This window comes from Mustelus asterias, unplaced genomic scaffold (assembly GCF_964213995.1).
Source record: "Mustelus asterias unplaced genomic scaffold, sMusAst1.hap1.1 HAP1_SCAFFOLD_1395, whole genome shotgun sequence".
Classification (NCBI taxonomy): domain Eukaryota; kingdom Metazoa; phylum Chordata; class Chondrichthyes; order Carcharhiniformes; family Triakidae; genus Mustelus; species Mustelus asterias.
This window is the reverse complement of record NW_027591340.1, coordinates 10,283-31,910: the sequence shown is the minus strand read 5'-3', so window position 1 is coordinate 31,910 and position 21,628 is coordinate 10,283. Positions and strand designations below refer to the sequence as shown.

Genomic DNA, 21,628 nt, shown 5'->3' with positions numbered 1-21,628 from the left:
CATGTTAAAAAATATTACAAATAGTTATGAAATGCAGAAAATCGTCAGAACACAGAAAACCAATGGGATATGATTTCTCGCTAGAACTGATTAAACCAATGAACTATTACTTTCAAAGTTATTGATTTGTGCCTCTGTTCTAAACAAAGACAGAATCACTGAATTGTTACGATGCAGGAGGCCGCCATTTGGCCCATCTGTCGGTACCGAAAAAGCAATGGCCCATACAGGGATTGAACCCGCGACCTTGGCATGATCAGCACCAAATTCTAACCAACTGAGTTAACCAGCCAGTTATCAATATATTGAAATTATTTTACTATTTACATGCACATTCTACAAATTTATTAATGTTTTCTTTTATGTTGTCAGTCTTCATCTGTGTTAACAATTTGGTGCCGTCTGCAAATTTTGAATTCAAATCTATGTAGATGGTAAACAACAATGGTCCCGGCATCAATCCCTGAGAAACATCATTTCCTTCTTGCCAATTGCCCAGCTTCTGCTTTTCTGAGTAACAATCTTTAAGCCCTGTTTTTGCTAGTTTGACATCCATTCTGTCATTTGTCTCCTGATTCCCAATGCTTTGACCTTAGTCATGAGCCTACTATGCAGCCCTTTTCAAAGGCCTTTGGAAAGACCACAGAATTACATCTTTGCAAAACAATCCCATTATCTTTGCTACCACCACTGTTAAGATAACTGGTGTATAATTTTCTAGTTTTGTTCCATCTAACTTATTTTAAATTTACCTTGCCCTCAGACCACTGGCACCTTTCCAATAAATTCGATAAATATTCTTTTTTTATATTGTTAAAAATGCATGGATATAATCCATCGGGACCAGGGTTTTTATCCTTTAGTCTGGCTAGTTGCAGGTTCCGGGGTTTAGATGTTTCAGTAAGTGCAGGGAAGGTGGTAAAAGAGGGGGAGGTGTGGCATTGTTAGTCAAGGACAGTATTACGGTGGCAGAAAGGACATTTGATGAGGACTCGTCTACTGAGGTAGTTTGGGCTGAGGTTAGAAACAGGAAAGGAGAGGTCACCCTGTTGGGATTTTTTTATAGACCTCAGAAAAGTTCCAGTGATGTAGAAGAAAAGATTGCAAAGATGATTCTGATAGGAGCGAAAGTAACAGGGTAGTTGTACTGGGGGACTTTAACTTTACAAATATTGACTGGAAAAGCTATAGTTCGAGTACTTTAGAGGGGTCGGTTTTTGTCCAATGTGTGCAGGAAGGCTTCCTGACGCAGTATGTAGATAGACCAACAAGAGGCGAGGCCACATTGGATTTGGTATTGGGTAATGAACCAGGCCAGATGATAGATTTGGAGGTAGGTGAGCACTTTGGTGACAGTGACAACAATTCGATTATGTTTACCTTAGCAATGGAAAAGGATAGGTATATACCAAAGGGCAAGAGTTATAGCTGGGGGAAAGGAAATTATGATGCGATTAGGCGAGATTTAGCTGGCATAGGTTGGGGAAGGAAACTGCAGGGGATGGGCACAATTGTAATGTGGAACTTGTTCAAGGAACAGCTACTACGCATTCTTGATAAATATGTACCTGTCAGGCAGGGAGGAAGCAGTCGTGTGAGGGAACCGTGGTTTACTAAGGAGGTTGAATCTCTTGTGAAGAGGAAGAAGGAGACTTATGTTAAGATGAGACGTGAAGGCTCAGTTAGGGCACTTGAGAGTTACAAGTTAGCCAGGAAGGACCTAAAGAAAGAGTTAAGAAGAGCCAGGAGGGGACATGAGAAGTCTTTGGCAGGTAGGATCAAGGAAAACCCTAAAGCTTTCTATAGGTATGTCAGGAGTAAAAGAATGACTAGGTTAAGATTAGGGCCAGTTAAGGACAGTAGTGGGAAGTTGTGCGTGGAGTCTGAAGAGATAGGAGAGGCACTAAATGAATATTTTTCATCGGTATTCACACTGGAGAGGGACAGCGTTGTCGAGGGGAGTACTGAGATGTAGGCTGTTGGACTGGATGGGATTGAGGTTCATAAGGAGGAGGTGTTAGCAATTCTGGAAAGGGTAAAAATAGATAAGTCCCCTGGGCCGGATGGGATTTATCCTAGGATTCTCTGGGAGGCTAGAGAGGAGATTGCAGAGCCTTTGGCTTTGATCTTTGTGTCGTCATTGTCTACAGGAACAGTGCCAGAAGATTGGAGGATAGCAAATGTTGTCCCCTTGTTCAAGAAGGGGAGTAGGGACTACCCTGGTAATTATAGACCGGTGAGCCTTACTTCTGTTGTGGGTAAAGTATTGGAAAGGATAAGAGATAGGATTTATAATCACCTAGAAAGGAATAATTTGATTAGGGATAGTCAGCACGGTTTTGTGAAGGGTAGGTCGTGCCTCACAAACCTTATTGAGTTCTTTGAGAAGGTGACCAAAGAGGTGGATGAGGATAAAGCGGTTGATGTGGTGTATATGGATTTCAGCAAAGCGTTTGATAAGGTTCCCCATGGTAAGCTTTTGCAGAAAATACGGACACATGGGATTGAGGGTGATTTAGTGGTTTGGATCAGGAATTGGCTAGCTGGAAGAAAACAGAGGGTGGTGGTTGATGGGAAATATTCATCCTGGAGTTCAGTTACTAGTGGTGTACCGCAAGGATCTGTTTTGGGGCCACTGCTGTTTGTAATTTTTATTAATGACCTGGATGAGGGCGTGGAAGGATGGATTAGTAAATTTGCGGATGACACTAAAGTCGGTGGAGTTGTAGACAGTGCGGAGGGAAGTGGCAGGTTACAGAGGGACATAGATAAGCTGCAGAGCTGGGCTGAGAGGCGGCAAATGGAGTTCAATGCGGAAAAGTGTGAGGTGATTCACTTTGGAAGGAGTAACAGGAATACAGAGCACTGGGCTAATGGTAGGATACTTGGTAGTGTGGATGAACAGAGGGATCTGGGTGTCCATGTGCATAGATCCCTGAAAGTTGGCACCCAGGTTGATAGGGTTGTTAAGAAGGCGTACGGTGTGTTAGCTTTTATTGGTAGACGGATTGAGTTTCGGAGTCAGGAGGTCATGCTGCAACTGTACAAAACTCTGGTGCGGCCGCATTTGGAGTATTGCATACAGTTCTGGTTGCCGCATTATAGGAAAGATGTGGAAGTGTTGGAAAGGGTGCAGAGGAGATTTACCAGGATGTTGCCTGGTATGGTGGGAAAATCGTATGAGGAAAGGCTGAGGGGCTTGAGGTTGTTTTCGTTAGAGAGAAGAAGGTTAAGAGGTGACTTAATAGAGACATACAAGATGATCAGAGGATTAGATAGAGTGGATAGTGAGAGCCTCTTTCCTCGGATGGTGATGGCTAGCACGAGGGGACATAGCTTTAAATTGAGGGGTGAGAGATATAGGACAGATGTTAGAGGTAGGTTCTTTACTCAGAGAGTAGTAAGGGTGTGGAATGCCCTGCCTGCAGCAGTAGTGGACTCGTCAACATTAAGAGCATTCAAATGGTTATTGGATAAACATATGGATGATATTGGAGTAGTGTAGATTAGAGGGGCTTTAGATTGGTTCCACTGGTCGGCGCAACATCGAGGGCCGAAGGGCCTGTACTGCGCTGTAATGTTCTATGTTCTAAGTTCATCTAAATTCTTTCTCTTAAATATCTTTATATCCTTTTTTTGTTCACTCCTTCTAAAGTTAAGCTCACTCTGTTAGTCTCCCTGATAAATAATTATTCAATATTGCTGCTATTTAGCAGTCATTCACCTTGAGCAGTCTTTAGTGCTCTATCCTGATTCTCCTTTAGCCATTGTGTGTTTCCTGGCAATTTAATTTTGCAGTTCTTCTTTGCCCAACATGTTTTGATATTTCTTCCTAATTCCTTTGTTGTGTTGTTCCTCGTTTATGCCTTTTCTTTACGTTTCAGTTTTGCCCTTGCATCTATTTCATATTTGACTACTTTAAAAATTAGTTATCCAAGAATATTCTACAAAAATTATCCCAGTATATACAATCCAATGTAATTTAAAGTCACTGCCATATGTTAGAAATGGAATCATAGATTGATTAAAGCACATAAGGAGGCCATTTAGCCCATCGTGTCTTTGCTGGCTCTCTGAAGGAACAATTCAAAATCATGCCAATTGCCCAGCTTCTCCCTGGGGATAGTAACCCTGTACACTCTTCCTTTTCAGATAACAATCCAGTACTCTTTTGAAAGCTTCAGTTGAACCTGCTTCCACCACACAGGCAGTGTGTTCCAGACCCTAACCACTTGCTGCATGAAAATGCTTTTCCCATGTCATCATTGCTTTTTTTGACATTTACCTTAAATTTATGCCCTCTGGTTCTTGACCCTTCCATCAGTGGGAAGGGTTTCTCTCTATCTACTCTGTCCAGATCCATGATGATTTTGAATACTTCTATCAAATCTCCTCTCAGGCTGCTCTTCTCCGGGAAAGCAGGCCAACATTCTCCAATCTATCTTCGTAATTGAAGTTCCTCATACCTGAAACCATTTTCATGAATCTTTCATGCATGCTAATGCCTTCACAATAAAGTGTAGTACCCAAAACTGAATGCAATGCTCCTGTTGAAGCGGAACCAGCGTGTTACCACATTGCCCGCACACCTGACACGAGATTCCCGAAACAGTGGTTAGCACTGCTGCCTCACAGCCAGGGACCCGGGTTCGATTCCCGGCTTGGGTCACTGTCTGTGTGGAGTCTGCACATTGTTCTGGTGTCTGCGTGGGTTTCCTCCCACAGGTCCAAAGATGTGCAGGTTAGGTGGATTGGCCATGCTAAATTGCCCCTTAGTGTCAGGGGGACTAGCTAGGGTAAATGCATGGGATTATGGGGATAGGGCCTGGGTGGGATTGTGGTCAGTGCAGACTCGATGGACCGAATGGCCTCCTTCTGCATTGTAGGGATTCTATGATTCTATGAAACAAGTGCTCTATTCAGAGCTACAACATGGCAAGCAAGCCCCAGGAAGGCAGAGGAACCGCTTCAAGGACACCATCAAATCCTCCTGGAAAAGTGCAACATATCCAACGATACCTAGGAAGCCCACAAAGTGAAGAAAAAGCATCCAGGAAGGTGCTGAACACCTCGTGTTTCATCGACAAGAGCAAGCTAAAGCGTTGACAGCAAAAGGAGCATGTGGCAACCCAGGGACTCCACTCACCCACTCCTCCAACCACCATCTGCCCCACCTGTGGGCCATACATTGGATTCCTCAGTCACCTGAGAACTCATTAGTGTGGAAGCAAGTCACCCTCAACTCTGAGGGATTGCCTAAGAAGGTGAAGAAGTTTAATAAACCTTTCTTGCTTTTGAACTCTATTCCCCTATTGATAAAGCACAGGACACTAAGTTTTACCAACTGCGCTCCCAACCTGTCCTGCCACCTTCGATAATTTATGTACATATACACCGAGTCCTCTGCTCCTTCACCCCTTTTGGAATTGTGTGCTTTTACATTGTCTCTCCACATTCTTCCCACCAAAATCTATCACTCTACACTTCCCTGCACTAATTTTCATCTGCCCCCTGCCCGTGCCACCAACGTCTGAAGTTCTGCAATACCCTCCTCACTGTTCATAATACTTCCAAGTTTTATATCTCTGGGAAAATTTGGAACGCGTGCCCTGTATACCAAGATCCAGGTTATTAATATGTACCAGGAAGAGCATGGGTCTTGACAACAACCCATGGGAACTTCACATCAAACCTTCCTCCATTCCAAATACAGCCATTGACCACTACTCTCTGTTTTCTAGGAATCTAAGAATAATTTAGGAACTCTCAACCCTCTCTGCCCTTTACAATAATTATTCTGTCAGTGAGCCAATTTCACATCCATGTTGCTACTGTCCCTTTTATTCATGAACTAATTTTACTCAAATCTGTTATCCACACTGTACCTTTTGGAAGTCGTCTCCCCCCCCCAGCCCGCCTCGGAACTTAAATTTATTTATTTTTTATTCATTTGTGGGACATGGGCACCATGTGGCTGGCTAGCATTTATTGCCCATCCCTAGTTGTCCGAAGGCAATTGAGAGTCAACCACATTGCTGTGGCTCTGGAGTCACATGTAGGCCAGACCAGGTAAGGACAGCAGATTTCCTTCCCTAAAGAAAAGGAAAGCGTACAAAAGGTTCAGAGAGCTAGGCGATGATAGGGATCTAGATGAGTATACGGCTTGTAGGAAGGGACTTAAGAAATTAGGAGAGCCAGAAGGGGTCACGAGAAGGCCTTGGCAGGTAAGATTAAGGAGAACCCTAAGGCATTCTATAAATATGTGAAGAGTAAAAGGATGCGATGTGAAAGAATAGGACCTATAAAATGTGAAGGTGAGAAAGTCTGTACAGAAACGGGAGAAATAGCAGAGGTGCTTAATGAATATTTTACCTCGGTATTCACGGTGGAAAAAGACCTGGGTGGTTGTACTACAGGATTGAGGTGGACTGAAAAGAATGAGTATGTGGACATTAAGAAAGAGGATGTATTGGAAATTTTGAATAGCATCAAGATAGATAAGTCGCCGGGACCGGATGGGATGTACCCAGGTTACTGTGGGAGGCGAGGGAAGAGATTGCAGAGCCTCTGGCGATGATCTTTGCGTCGTCGATGGAGACGGGAGAGGTTCCGGAGGATTGCGGATGTGGTTCCTATATTCAAGAAAGGGAATAGGGATAGCCCAGGAAATTACCGACCGGTGAGTCTAACCTCAGTGGTTGGTAAGTTGATGGAGAAGATCCCGAGGGACAGGATTTATGAACATTTAGAGAAGTTTAGTATGCTCAAAAGTAGTCAGCACGGCTTTGTCAAAGGCAAATCGTACCTTATGAGCTTGGTGGAGTTCTTTGAAAATGTGACTAAACACATTGACGAAGGAAAAGCGGTAGATGTGGTTTACATGGACTTCAGCAAGGCATTCGATAAGGTCCCCCATGCAAGACTTCTCGAGAAAGTGAGAGGGCATGGGATCCAAGGGGCTGTTGCCTTGTGGATCCAGAACTGGCTTGCCTGCAGAAGGCAGAGAGTGGTTGTAGATGGGTCTTTTTATGAATGGAGGTCGGTCACCAGTGGAGTGCCCCAGGGATCTGTTCTGGGACCCTTGCTGTTTGTCATTTTCATAAATGACCTGGGTGAGGAAGTGGAGGGATGGGTTGGTAGGTTTGCCGACGACACGAAGGTTGGTGGCGTTGTGGATAGTTTGGAGGGATGTCAGAAGCTGCAGCGTGACATAGATAGGATGCAAGGCTGAGTGGAGAAGTGGCAGATGGACTTCAACCCGGATAAATGTGTAGTGGTCTATTTTGGCAGGTCAAATGGGATGAAGAAGTATAATATCAAGGGTAAGACTCTTAGCAGTGTAGAGGATCAGAAGGACCTTGGGGTCCAGGTCCATAGGACTCTAAAATCGGCCTCGCAGGTAGAGGAGGTGGTTAAGAAGGCATATGGTGTGCTGGCCTTCATCAATCGAGGGATTGAGTTTAGGAGTCGGGAGATAATGATGCAGCTTTATAAGACCCTCGTCAGACCCCACTTGGAGTACTGTGCTCAGTTCTGGTCGCCTCATTACAGGAGAGATGTGGAAATTATTGAAAGGGTGCAGAGAAGATTTACAAGGATGTTGCCTGGATTGGTGGCATGCCTTATGAGGATAGGTTGAGGGAGCTCGGTCTTTTCTCCTTGGAAAGACGAAGGATGAGAGGTGACCTGATAGGAGGTGTACAAGATGTTGAGAGGTATAGATCGGGTGGATTCTCGGAGGCTTTTTCCCAGGGCTGAAATGGCTGCTACGAGAGGACACAGGTTTAAGGTGCTGGGGGTAGGTACAGAGGAGGTGTCAGGGGTAAGTTTTTCACTCAGAGGGTGGTGGGTGAGTGGAATTGGCTGCCGTCAGTGGTGGTGGAGGCAAACTCGATAGGGTCTTTTAAGAGACTTCTGGATGAGTACATGGGACTTAATAGGATTGAGGGTTATAGGTAAGCCTATATATAAGCCTAGGTAGGTAGGGACATGACCGGCGCAACTTGTGGGCCGAAGGGCCTGTTTGTGCTGTATTTTTTCTATGTTCTATGTAAAGGACATTAGTGAACCAGATGGGTTTTTCCGACAATCAACAACAGTTTTGTGGACATCAGTGGATTCTTAATTCCAGGTTTTTTTTATTGAATTCAAATTCCACCATCTACCATGGCAGGATTCGAACCTGGGTCCCCAGAACATTAGCTGAGTTGCTGGATTAATAGTCTAAAGATAACAACACTAGGCCATCGCCTCCCCCATTGACTGACCTATGGTTGCATGGCTTATCTCTACACCCTTTTCTGAACAAAGGTGTAACATTTGCAGTTCTCTGGCACGACTCCTGAGTCAAGAGAAGACTGGACCATTATGGCCGGAGCCTCTGTCGTTTCCATTTTCACTTCCCTCAGTATTCATGGATAGATCTCAACCTTTCCTGGTGCCGTTTCAACTTTAAGTACAGATAGCCTATCTATACCACCTCATTATCAATTTAAACCCTTCAGGTGTCTGAACTACCTCCTCCTCCACCATGATCCTAGGAGCATATTGTTCCTTGGTAAAGACCCATGCAAAATATTTGTGTCATCAGCCATGCACCTGCCTCCATGCATAAATCCCCTTTATGGTTGTAAGTGGCTCAACTTTCCCACTTCCAACCTTTTACTATTTGTATGCCTATAGAACAATTTTGATGTTAGCTACCAATCCCTTAACATGCTCTTTGTTTTATCAATCCCACTCCAAACTTTCGATTTGATCCTAGTTCTTGGCTGGGGTGGTCACCTGTCTGAAGTATGTTTTTTCTACTTTGTCTTAATCTCTTTTGCCATCCAGAGAGCTCCAGGAACGTACCTTGACTATGCCCAAGCTCTGTCTTCCTTAAGACAGTTATAGCTTTGCCTACCAACTTCTGACTCCAGTTTAGCTGGGTCAGACCCATTCTTATCTCATTGAAGTTGGCTTGATCGTACTTTGTCACTTTCCATAGCCAACCTAAATCCTATAATATACTGTATCCTAAATGCTCTCCTGCTGATGTTTGATCCACTTGTCTCACTTCATTCCCAGGAACCAATCTCAGAATGTCGCTTTTCTTGTTGGACTGGAAACATACTGCCGTAGAGAACTTTCCTGAACACAATCTAGGAACTCTCATCCCTCTCTGCCCTTTACAATAATTATCCAAATACAGACAGGCAAAGTTAAAAAGTCCCCGATTATAACTGCTGTATGTTCTTGCACCTCTCTGTAATTTCCTTGCAAATGTGTTTCTCTTCATCTTTCCCAGTTGTTGGTAGCCTGTCAGCTATGCGAGAAATGTAGTTGCCCTTTATTGTTCCTCAGCTTTTGCCAAATAGATTCTGTCCTTGACCCCTCTGGAACATCTCTCTCCAGCACTCCAATATTCTCTTTAAACAACATTACCACTCCTCTCCCTTTCTTTCCTTTCCTATATTTTCAGAATACCTTTAATCTAGGAATATGCAATATCCATTCCTACTCTTCTTTGAGTCAGGTCTCTGTTATTGCTGCTGCAACATATTTCCAACTGGCTTTCTGTGGCCAAATAACTTGGGAATGGAGTAACTCACCAATCTAATTTACCGCATTCCATGCATTCACTCGTTTATATTCATTCATAGCACGTGGGCGGCACTAGCTAGACCAGCATTTATTGCTCATTTTTATTTGGCTCGAGAAGATGGTGGTGACCCATCTTCTTGAACCGCTGTACCTAAGCTGTAGGTACAGCCACAGTGCTGTTAGAGAGGGAGGTCCAGATTTTGACCATCGACAGTGAAGGAACAGCGAAACATGTCCAAGTCAGGATGGCGTGGGGCTTGAAGATGATCTTCCATGCATCTTCTACCTTTATCCTTTTTGATGGTAGAAGTCTTGGCAAGTGCTACTGAAGGAGTCTTGGTGAGTTCCTGCAATGCATCTTGTAGATGGTACACACTGCTGTCAATGTTTATTGGTGGTGGAGAGAGAGTAAATGTTTGTGGATGGAGTGTCAATCAAGGGGACTGTTTTATCCTGGATGGTGTTGGGTTTCTTGAGTGTTGTTGGAGCTGGATTCATCCAGGCAAGTGGAGTGTGTTCCATCACACTCCTGACTTGGGCCTTGTGGACAGATGGCAGGAAGGCTTTGGGGAGCCAGGAGGTCAATCACTTGCCACAGAATTCCCATTCCCCGACCTGCTCTCCTGGTCAATGGTAACCTCCAGGATATTGATAATGGTGGCTTCAATGATGGTACTGTCATTTGAGTGTCAATGAATAGTAGTTATATTCTTTCTTGTTGGAGATAGTCATTGCCTGGCATACGTGTGGGGCACGAATGTCACTTGCCATTTATCAGCCCAAGTTTGAATGTTGTTCAGGTCTTGCTGCAAATGGGTGCGGACTGCTTCAGTATCTGAAGAGTAACGATTGAACACGTTCAATCATCACTCCATCACATAAACCAGCCTCCCATCCATTGATTCCGTCTACACTTCCCGCTGCCTCAGAAAAGCAGCCAGCATAATTAAGGACCCCACGCACCCCTGACGTTTTTCCGTCGGGGAAAAGATACAAAAGTCTGAGGAAATGTACCAACCGACTCAAAAACAGCTTCTTCCCTGCTGCCAGACTTTTGAATGGACCTACCTCGCATTAAGTTGATTTTTCTCTATACCCTAGCTGTGACTGTAACACTACATTCTGCACTCTCCTTTCCTACTCTACGAACGGTATGCTTTGTCTGTATCATGCGCAGGAAATAATACTTTTTTTCACTATATACCAATACACGTGACAATAATAAATGAAATCAAATCAAAATCATCAGCAAACACCCCCACTTCCCACATTGGATTAAGGGAAGGTCGCGTACACATGCAGAAATCCGGACTTAGTCTTTATTAGACTTCATTATAACCCCCTTACACTGAATAAAAAGCAGTACAGCACAGGAACAGGCTCTTCAGCCCAACAAGTCTGCATCGATACATGACACCTTTCTAACTAAGGGCCTTTTGCCTCTATGTGGTCCATATCCCTCTATTCCCTGCCTATTTATGTATCTGTCAAGATGCCTCTTAAACGTTGCTATTGTATCTGTTTCTACCACCTCCTCTGGCAGTGCATTCCAGGCACTTACCACCCTCTGTGTAAAAAAAACGCACCTCTCACATCACACCGAGCATTAAAATCTGTTAGTTTCCTACAAAATAGTTGCCCATTGTTTTATCAGAATAACCCTTTGGAACAAGAGGTATCTGTTGACATCAAGTAGCTTAGTGATATTAACTTAGTTGTCATATTTTTCCATTTAAACTGTAAATTTTTTGAAATTGAGAAAAGTAATTAACCTCCTGAGTAAGAAGTGTATGTTACACGCTACAAAGCAGTTGTGATTTATTTTTGTCTTGTACACTTACAGTTCTTCAGTTGGTATTCAATGGCTGCTTTAAGATTAAAAGCTTCAATCAATGCAGTTTCATGGAGCACTAATGTGTTTCCAACACTTCTCACATCAATCCCTTCAGTCGTCATTCCAACACTAAGCTCTGAAAAAGAACAATTGATAACAAAAGCTCAAGCAAGTGCTTTGATTTTAGGATCACCATATGTAATAAACTTGCTGAACGGAAAAATTGGCAAAGGAACTTCAATATAAATAAAACTAAGAGGATCCATTCTGGTAGGAGTGAGAGGGGTTGCATATTAGAAAGCTAAGCATCTTAAAACAAGAGGGGCCTGGGAGTAGAGACACAACTCACTAAAATAGTGATGCAGTTTAATAACACCATTAATAAACCGAAAAAATGGAGTTCAATTCTAGAGGGATAGAATTGAAGCAGAGAGGTTATGTTAAACTTGTATTGAACTTTGGTGAGACTATACATGGGGTACTGTGCTCAGTTCTGGACTCCATATGATAAAAAATAGAGAGACACTGGAGAAAGTGCAAAACAAAATTCACTTGAATGATACCTGAACTGAAAAGTTATACCTACTAGGAAAGGTTCGGGCTGCCTGAAGTTCTTTTACTTTAACGTAAGAGTGACTTGATAGAGATTTAAGAATTTAAAAAGGTTTAATAGGTTGTGTGCGAGACCAGAACTATGGGTCATAAATATAAGGTAGTTACTAATAAATCCAATAAAAATTTGAGAAACTTCTTTACTCAGAAAGGCTAGAATGTGAAACTTGCTACCACAAGGAATAATTGAGCAAATAAGAACAGTACAGCACAGGCTCTTTGGTCCACCAAGCCTGCACTGACGTGACACCTTTCGCCTCTATGTGGTCCATATCCCTCTATTCCCTGCCTATTCATGTACCCGTCAAGATGCCTCTTAAACGTTGCTATTGTATCTTCTACTACCTCCTCTGGCAGCACATTCTAGGCACTTACCACCCTCTGTGTAAAAAAACTTGCCTCTCACATCTCCTTTAAACTTTCCCCCCTTTTACCTTAAACCTATGTCCCCTAGTAACTGACATTTCTACCCTGAGAAAAAGACTCTGACTATCCATTCCACCCATGCCCCTCATAATTTTGTAAATTTCTATCAGGTCGCCCCTCAGCTTCCAATGTTCATGTGGAAACAAACTAAGTTTGTCCAACCTCTACTCATAGCCAATGCTTTCCAAACCAGGCAACATCCTGGTAAATCTTTTCTGTACCCTCCCCAAAGTCTCCACATCCTTTTGGTAGTGTGGCAACCAGAATTGTTCGCAATATTCCAATGTGGCCTACACAGCTGCAACATGGCTTGCCAATTTTTATACTCCACACTCCGATCGATGAAGGTAAGAATGCCATACGTCTTCTTGACCACCTTATCCACTTGTGTTGAGACTTTCAGGGAACTGTGGATCTGTCTGGATCCCCCTGTAATGATTCTAAGGATTCTGCCTATACTGTATATTCCCCTCCTGCATTAGACCTTCCAAAATGCATTACCTCGCATTGGTCCCAATTAAATTCCATCTGCCATTTCTCCAGCCTATCAACCTGCCACGAGGGACCTTGTCTAAGGTCTTGCTAAAGTCCACGTAGACAACATCCACTGCCCTGCTCTCAATCATCTTTGTCACTTCCTCAAAAAACTCAATCAAGTTTGTGAGACACGACCTCCCCTGCACAAAGCCATGCTGCCTACTGCTAACATATCCATATTTTTCCAAATGTCAGTAAATCCTGCCCCTAAGAATCTTCTCCAATAATTTCCCGACCACTGACACAAGGCCTGTAATTTCCCAGATTTATCCCTGTTGCCCTTCTTAAACAAAAGAATAACACTGGCTATTCTCCAGTCCTCTGGGACCTCTCCTGTGACTAAAGAGGTTACAAAGATTTCATACAAAGCCCCAGCAATTTCTTCCCTTGCCGCCTTCAGTATTCTAGGATATATCTCATCAGGTCCTGGGGACTGTCTACCTTAATGCTTTTCAAAACACCCAACTCCTCCTCCTACTTTATATCGACATGCCCTAGAATATCAACATACCCGTCGCTCGACTCACCATCCACCATGTCCTTCTCCTTTGTGAATACCAATGCAAAGTATTCGTTAATGACCTCACTCTCTTTCGCTGACTCCACACATAAATTCCCTCCTTTGTCTTTGAGTGGACCTACTCTTCCCTAGCTATCTTCTTGCTCCTTATATACATATAAAATGGCTTGGGATTTTCCTTAATCTTGTTTGTCAAGGACATTTCATGGTTCCTTTAGCCCTCCTAACTCCTTGTTTAATTTCTCTCCTGTTTTCTTTATGCTCTGAGGGCTCTGTCGGTCTTCAGTTTCCTAAACCTTATGAATGCCTCCTTTTACTTTTTGACTAAGCTCACAATTTCTCTTGAATCCAGCCAAGGTTCCTGAATCTTCCATCTTTATCCTTCATTTTCACAGGGACATGCTGGCCCTGAACTCTAATCAGCTGGCCTTTAAAAGATTCCCACATGATAGATGTGGATTTACCCTCAAACAGTCATCCCCAATCTACATTTTCCAGTTACTGCCTAATATTGTCGTAGTTAGCCTTCTCCCCATTTAGTACTTTCACCTGAGGACTACGCTTATCCTTATACATAAGTAACTTAAAACTTACGGAATTATGGTCCCTGCTCCCGAAATGATCCCCCACGGATCGCCTGGCCACGCTCATTCCCCAATACCAGGCTGCTTCCCTAGTTGGACTATTTACAAATTGCTTCAAGAAACCCTTCTGGATGCACCTCCCCATCCAAGCCCTGGAGTCCCAGTCAATATAAGGGAAGTTAAAATCACCCACCACAACTCTGCTGTTTTTACATTTTCCATAACCTGTCCACATATCTGTTCCTCTATCTCCTGTTGGCTGTTGGGAGGCTTGTAGTACAACCCCAAAGTGATTGCACTCTTCCTATTCCGGAGCTCTACCCATATGGCCTCATTGGATGAGCCCTCCAAGCTGTCCTCCCTCAGTATAGCTGTTAACTCCCCCACCTCTTTTACATCCCTCTTTATCATGCCTGAAACATCGAAATCCCGGAACATTAAGCTGACAGTCTTGTCCCTCTCTCAACCTGTGTAATAGCTCTGTAAAAGCATTTAAAGAGAAACTGGATAAATACAAGAAGAAGAATGGAATTGAAGAAAATGTTGATAGGGTTACTTGAAAAAGGGTGTGAGGAGATTCATAAAGAGTATAATCACTTTCACAAGATAGAAACAGGCTATGTATGCCCAAATCAAAGCATTTAAAATCCAACAAAACAGAAACATGAATTGTTTAAACAAGCTTTCTTCCAGTTTTTTTAATATATAGATCCAATAAAGAGTCATAATGCAGTTATCCCACCATAAGAATTGCCACCCTAAAAATGCGATTGGAAATTAATTACTGAAACTTACTACTCAGTGTCATGTGCATTCCACAAGTTTGTTCAAAACTTTCTCATTAACTATGCCCTCAAATTCAGAAATATTGATGTTGCACTTCCGATGCCCAAGTCCAAATAATTTTAAGTGTTGGTTACCAGTGGCCCTGTGGAATGCCATTTCCACCTTCTGCCAGTCTGAGCAACCATTTCGAACCACTACTCCCTTCATTTTCTGTTTTGTAGCCAGCTTTATATTCATTCTGATTCTTATCCATGGACTCCATATGCCGTATGTAAGGTCACTGGGACAAGGTCAAACTAACATCTTGTGTTTCATGTTTTTAACTATCACGCTTTGTTGTTAGTTTTGCTGAAGCAATAAAATAGCAAGCGACTAATTTATGAACATTGAACAAAGGTGAGACAGTTAAGACGATTCATATCACATCCACTATATTGCTCTCATCTACTCTTTCTGTTCTTACTTCTTCAAAGAATTCAAAAGGAGGTCAAGCATAATAGTCCATGCTGAAATCCGTGCTAACTGCTCTTTCCTATCTTTTCAGTTTCTAGATATTCTTCTATAATATGCTCGAGTAAAGACTATTACTTTTCTTCCCTCGACACAGGATAGTTCCATGGCTTTGTTCGATCTCCTTCCTTGAACTATAGAAATAAAATTAGCTGTATGGCATGGGGAAATGGTAGCATAGTGGTATTGTCACAGGGCTAGTGATCCAGAGGCCCAGGTTCAAATTTCACCACAGCGACTAGTGGAATTTAAATTCAATTACCAAATCTGAAATTAAAAGCCAGCCGTGGTAAGGGTGACCCTTAAGCTATCACCGATTGTCGTAAAAACCCATCAAGTTTACTGATGTCCTTTAGGGAAGGAAATACGGCCTACCTGTGACTCCAGACCCACAGCAATGTGACTGACTATTAACTGTCCTCTGAAATGGCTGTACAGCCACTCAGTTCAAGGGCAATTTGGGATGGGCAATAAATACTGGCATTTTCAGCAATGTCCACATCCCATGAAAACAAAATGCCAATCCTAGTTCCATTCCCATCACCTCAGAATTAGCTTTCCCCAATCTATTATCAGTTTTAATCTTGTTTTATCTTTTTCAATCAGTGCTTTACATCTTATGTTGGGATCACTATTGCCAATACACTTAACACAGTAATTTCGTTGCAGTATTAACATAAGCCTACTTGTGACACTAATAAATAAACTTATCTTATCTACCAGTTCCAGCAGTTTTTCTTCTGTTGTTGGGCTTCTTGCATACTAGGTAAAATTTGTACAAAATATAGAAACTCTGTTTCCTTTAACTACTCTTTCTAATTTTATTGAAATCTCCTGTGATTAATCCACATCTTCTACTCATTTCATACATTTCCTATAAATTTCTTCCTTCACTTTCCTTCCACTATCAGGTGGTGAATATATTATTAGCGTGAAAGATACCTTATCCTTTATCTCAATCATTAAAGTTTATTTATTAGTCACAGGTAAGGCTTACATTAACACTGCAATGAAGTTACTGTGAAAATCCCCTCGTCGCCATACTTTGGCATCTGTTTGGGTAACGAGAGAGAGTTTAGCACGGCCGAAGCACGTGTTTCGGACTATGCCAATTAGCATGTGCTTTGCGTAGTAAAATCGAGAATCCCATCTTGCAGTCCTGCCTCTTAATTTAGAAATTAAGTGAAGACAACATTTTTAAATAAAGGTTACATTGGATAAAGCATCTTACCTGGATGTTCCCTAATTCCACGTTCTATTATCTCTGCAATGTACTTCAAAGCAGGTGCATATTGTTTCATGCTGTAATAACACAGGGCAATATTGTAGGTCAAATCTGAAAGGAAGCACAGTGGCATATTTAATTAATTTCAGAATGCAATCCAAATAAAGCATCACGCTGTGGCCTGATTTAAAAAACTATAGTTATCCAAATCTAATACAATTAAAAAGTAAACATGATCATCCGTGAACACATAACAATTCTGTTAAAATAAATGGATGGTTTAAAAGCCACATGTATCGGAGAGTGAAAGTTATATTCTGCCAAGCTTCGCATTTCAATTGTTTTAGTGTGTAATGGCAATGGTTGCATTTTATAAGCCTTCTTGTTATTGACCCTTCAACCATTAGAAACAGTTCTTCTCTATTTGCTTTACAAATCAAATCTCCTCTCAGCCTTCTCTTCTCTAAGAAGGACCACAACCTCAGTAGTTTTTCCACATAACAGCTGAGATACTTTGATAGAGTAGATAGGGATTGCAGCTATGTGAAGAGAGATTAGACTGTTCTCTTTATAATGAGGAAGGTGAAGAGATTTGATAGAAACGTTAGAAATAAGGGCAGTAGGTCAATCGGCTCTTTGAACCTGCTCCGCCGCCATTCAATATAATCATGGCTGATCCTCAATCTCAACACCATACACCAGCATTCTCCCTTGACACCTTTAGAGTCAAGAAATCTATCTATTTTCTACTTAAATATATTCAGTGATTTGGCCTCCACAACCTTCCATGGTAGAGAATTCCACAGGTTCACCATCCTTTGAGTGAAGAGATTTCTCCTTATCTCAGTCCTAAATGGCCTCCCCCATATCCTGAGGCTGTGACCCCTTGTCCTAGACTCTCCAGCTACAGAAAACAAAATCCCTGCATTCAGTCTGTCCACCAAGTTAGAATTTTATACACTTCAATGAAATCCCCTCTCATTCTTCTAAATTACAGTGAATATAGGCCTGGTCGACCCAATCTCTCCTCATCCTGCCATCCTAGGAATCAGTCTGGTGAACCTTCCCTGTACTCTTTCTATAACAACTATATCCTTTTTTGGATAAGGGGACCGAAGCTACACACAATACTCCAAGTGTGATCTCACCAAGGCCCTGTACAGCTGCAGTAAGACATCCCTGCTCTTGTACACAAGTCCTCTTGCATTGAACGCCAACATAACATTTACCTTCCCAACTGCCTGCTGTACCTGCAAGCTTGCTCTTAGTGACTGATGTACTAGGACACCCAGGCCCTGTGTATGTCAACATTTCCCAATCTATCACCATTTACTTAACATTCTGATAGAGATGTTCAAAATCACAACGACCAGAGTAAATAAGGAGAAAGATAGAAGGATTGGTAACCAGAAGGCAAACAATTGAAGTGGCTGAAGATGGACTAGAAGTGACCCAAGAAAACATTTTACTTCTACGCGCAAGTTATGACCTGAAACTATATTGACTGTGAGAGATGATTTCTTCTTTTCTATTCATTCGTGGGACATGGGTGTCGCTGGCTGGCCAGCATTTATTGCCCATCTCTAGTTGCCCAAGAGCAGTTGAGAGTCAATCACATTGTCGTGGGTCTGGAGTCACATGTAGGCCAGACCAGGTAAGGACGGCAGATTTCCTTCCCTAAAAGGACATTTGTGAACCAGATGGGTTTTTCCGACAATCAACAATGGTTTCATGGTCATCAGTAGACTTTTAATTCCAGATTTTTTTTTTAATTGAATTCAAATTCCACCATCTGCTGTGGTGGGATTGGAACCTGGGTTCCCAGAACATTAGCTGAGTTTCTGGATTAGTAATCTAGCAATAATACCACTAGCCATCGCCTCCCCTTCATTGAAATGTATAAAATGCTGGTAAATGGTATGTTGGTCTTCATTGCAAAAGTACTTAAGTACAAGAGCAAGGATGTCTTAGTGCAGCTGTACAGGGCCACGCTGAGGCCATAGCTGGAGTATCGTGTGCAGCTTTGGTCTCCGTATGCAAGAAAATATATACTTGCCATTGTCAGAGGAGCTTTGGAAGAGATTTAATGAAAATATTTTTAAAAGTATTCAACAAATATTTAAAAGGGGAAAGTCCAAAGATGTGCGGGTTAGGTTGATTGGCTATGCTAAACTATGTGTAAATATGTGGGGTTACTGGAATAGGGCCTGGATGGAATTGTGGTCAGTGCAGACTTGATAGGCCGAATGACCTCCTTCTGCGCTGTAGGGATTCTGAGTCTATGAAAACAAGGTTTAAGGAAAGAGCAGGGACTGGGACTAATTTGATTCCTCTATCAAAGGGCTGGTACAGGCATGATGAGCTAAATGTCTTCTGTGCTGCATCTTTCTTTGAGAATGAAAATGATCTGGTGTTTAAAGGTTTTAAAAAAGATTCAAAAACAGCATTAAAAATTGACAAAATCAGTCAACCATTCATTTTCGTGGTTTTGACAGTCTACCTGGTTTGTAGCCCACAACCTGCATCGCTGTGGTAAATTTCTTGCAGGCCTCTTCATAGTGTCCTTCCTTGTACAGCAAACATCCCAGATTAATCTCGGTGTCTGGATCATCAGTAGGCTGCTGGTCTACAAGACTCTAACATTAGAAAAATGTTCAGATCAGCCATGATCTTATTGAATGGCGGAGCAGGCTTGAGGGGCTAGATGGCCTACTCCTGCTCCTATTTCTTATGTTCTTATGTAAAATACATTTGGTTACGATTCATTCTCCAACATTGGCAAATATATGTTCTAGAAATAACAATTCAAACATCATAATCATGGTTTTATCTGCAACTTCTAATGAGCAATCCGTTACACATATTGGGTTCCTTCGACATGGAAAGAAACCCACCATTATATACTTCAAACCTTGCAATTTATTTTGAAAACTGGCTGAACGAATAAAGTTAAAATGGCTTCTACAAGTCAAGACTTGTTTTAAAACGTTTCAGGGGCAAACTGGTGTTTTAGCATCAACTGGGCAGTACTCCAGCACAGTAAGAAGTCTCACAACACCAGGTTAAAGTCCAACAGGTTTATTTGGTAGCAAAAGCCACTAGTTTTCGGAGCGCTGCTCCTTCATCAGGTGAGTGGGAGTTCTGTTCACAAACAGGGCATATAAAGACACAAACTCAATTTACAAAATAATGGTTGGAATGCGAGTCTTTACAGGTAATCAAGTCTCAAAGGTACAGACAATGAGAGTGGAGAGAGCGTTAAGCACAGGTTTCTCTTCCCGCCCCTCTCTCCCCGCCCCTCTCTCTCTCTCTCTCCCCGCCCCTCTCTCTCTCTCTCTGCCCCTCTCTCTCCACGCCCCTCTCTCTCCCCGCCCCTCTCTCTCTCTCCCCGCCCCCCTCTCTCTCTCTCCGCCCCCCTCTCTCTCTCTCCCCGCCCCCCCTCTCTCTCTCCCCCCCCGCCCCTCTCCCCACCCCCCTCTCTCCCCTTGCTCCCATCCCCCCCTCTCTCCCTCGTTCCCCGCCCCCTCTCTCTCTATCCCCTCGCTCTCCACCCCCTCTCTCCCCCTCGCTCCCCACCCCCTCTCTCGCTCCCCGCTCCCTCTCTCTCTTCCCTCGCTCCCCGCCACCCCCTCTCTTGCTCCCCGCTCACTCTCTCTCTTCCCTCGCTCCCCGCCACCCCCTCTCTTGCTCCCCGCTCACTCTCTCTCTTCCCTCGCTACCCGCCCCCTCTCTCCCCCGCACCCCACTCCCCCTCCCCGCACCCCCCTGCACCCCGCCCCCCCTCTCTCCACGCTCCCACTCTCCCTGCCCCCCCCGCACCCCCCTCTCTCACCAACCCCCCTCGCTCCCCGCCCCCTCTCCCCACGCCCCCCCCTTTGCCCCCGCCCCCTCTCTCCCCTCGCCCACCCCCTCTCTCCCCCCCGCCCCCCCTCTGCCCCCTCTCTCTCTCCCCTTGCTCCCCGCCCCCCCTCTCTCCCCGCCCCCCTCACTCCCCGCCCCCCCCTCTCCCCTAGCTCCCCGCCCCCTCTCTCCCCGCCCCCCCCAGCTCCCCGCCTCCCCTAGCTCCCCGCCCCCCCTCCCCTCCTCTCCCCCCGCCCCCTCTCTCCTCCCGCTCCCCACCCCCCCTCGCTCCCTGCCCCCCCTCGCTCCCTGCACCCCCCTCGCTCCCCGCACCCCCTCTCCCCTCCCGCACCCCCTCTCCCCTCTCCCCTCACACCTCCCCCTCCCCTCACTCCCCGCCCCCCCTCGCTCCCCACCCCCCCTCGCTCCCCGCACCCCCTCTCCCCCACACCTCCCCCCTCCCCTCGCTCCCCGCCCCCCTCTTTCTCCCCTCGCTCCCAGCCCCCCTTCTCTTTCTCCCCTTGCTCCCAGCCCCCCTTCTCTTTCTCCCCTCACTCCTCGCCACCCCCCTTGCTCCCCGCACTCCCTCTCCCCCCACACCTACCTCTCCCCTCGCTCCCCGCCCCCCTCTCTCCACTCGCTCCCCGCCCACACTCTCTCTCCCTTGCTCCCTGCCCACGCTCTCCCTCCCCTCGCTGCCCGCGTCCCCCCTCTCTCCCCGCACCCCTTGCTCCCCGTCCCCCCTCCCCTCGCTCCCCACCCCCGCTCTCTCCCCGCCCCCCTCTCCCCTCGCTCCCAGCCCCCCTCCCCTCTTCCCCCACTGCTCCACACCCCCTCTCCCCCCTCCCCGCAACCCCTCTCCCCTCGTTCCTCATTCCCCCCCTTGCTCCCTGCCCCCCTCTCCCCGCGCTGCCCCCACCTGCCCCTCGCTGCCCGCACCCCGTTCCCTTCTCCCTCTCGCACCCTGCCCCCACTACCCATCTCCCCCTCTCAGCCCGCCCCCTCTCCGAATCTCCCCCTCGCTTCCACCCTCCCTCCCTCTCGCACCCAATCTCCCATCTCCCCCTCTCACCCTGCCCCTCTCGCCCCACCCCCTCTTCCCACCTGCATCTCGCTCCCTGCCCCCCTTCCACACCCCCCCTCTCCCCATCTCCCCCTCGCTCCACGCC

General features: G+C 44.8%; 1 protein-coding gene across 1 annotated transcript in view; it reads right to left on the bottom strand.

Moving 5' to 3' along the window:
• ift70 (intraflagellar transport 70) overlaps positions 1-19,255 on the bottom strand; it is a gene marked incomplete at its 5' end in the record, with an annotated part of 79,296 nt that extends 60,041 nt beyond the window's left edge. Inside the window, 3 exons of the mRNA XM_078206269.1 lie at positions 11,427-11,555; positions 16,626-16,730; positions 19,120-19,255. Coding sequence (XP_078062395.1) covers positions 11,427-11,555; positions 16,626-16,730; positions 19,120-19,255 — 370 coding nt within the window. The remainder of the gene's footprint in view (positions 1-11,426; positions 11,556-16,625; positions 16,731-19,119) is intronic.
• Positions 19,256-21,628: the final 2,373 nt, after the last annotated feature.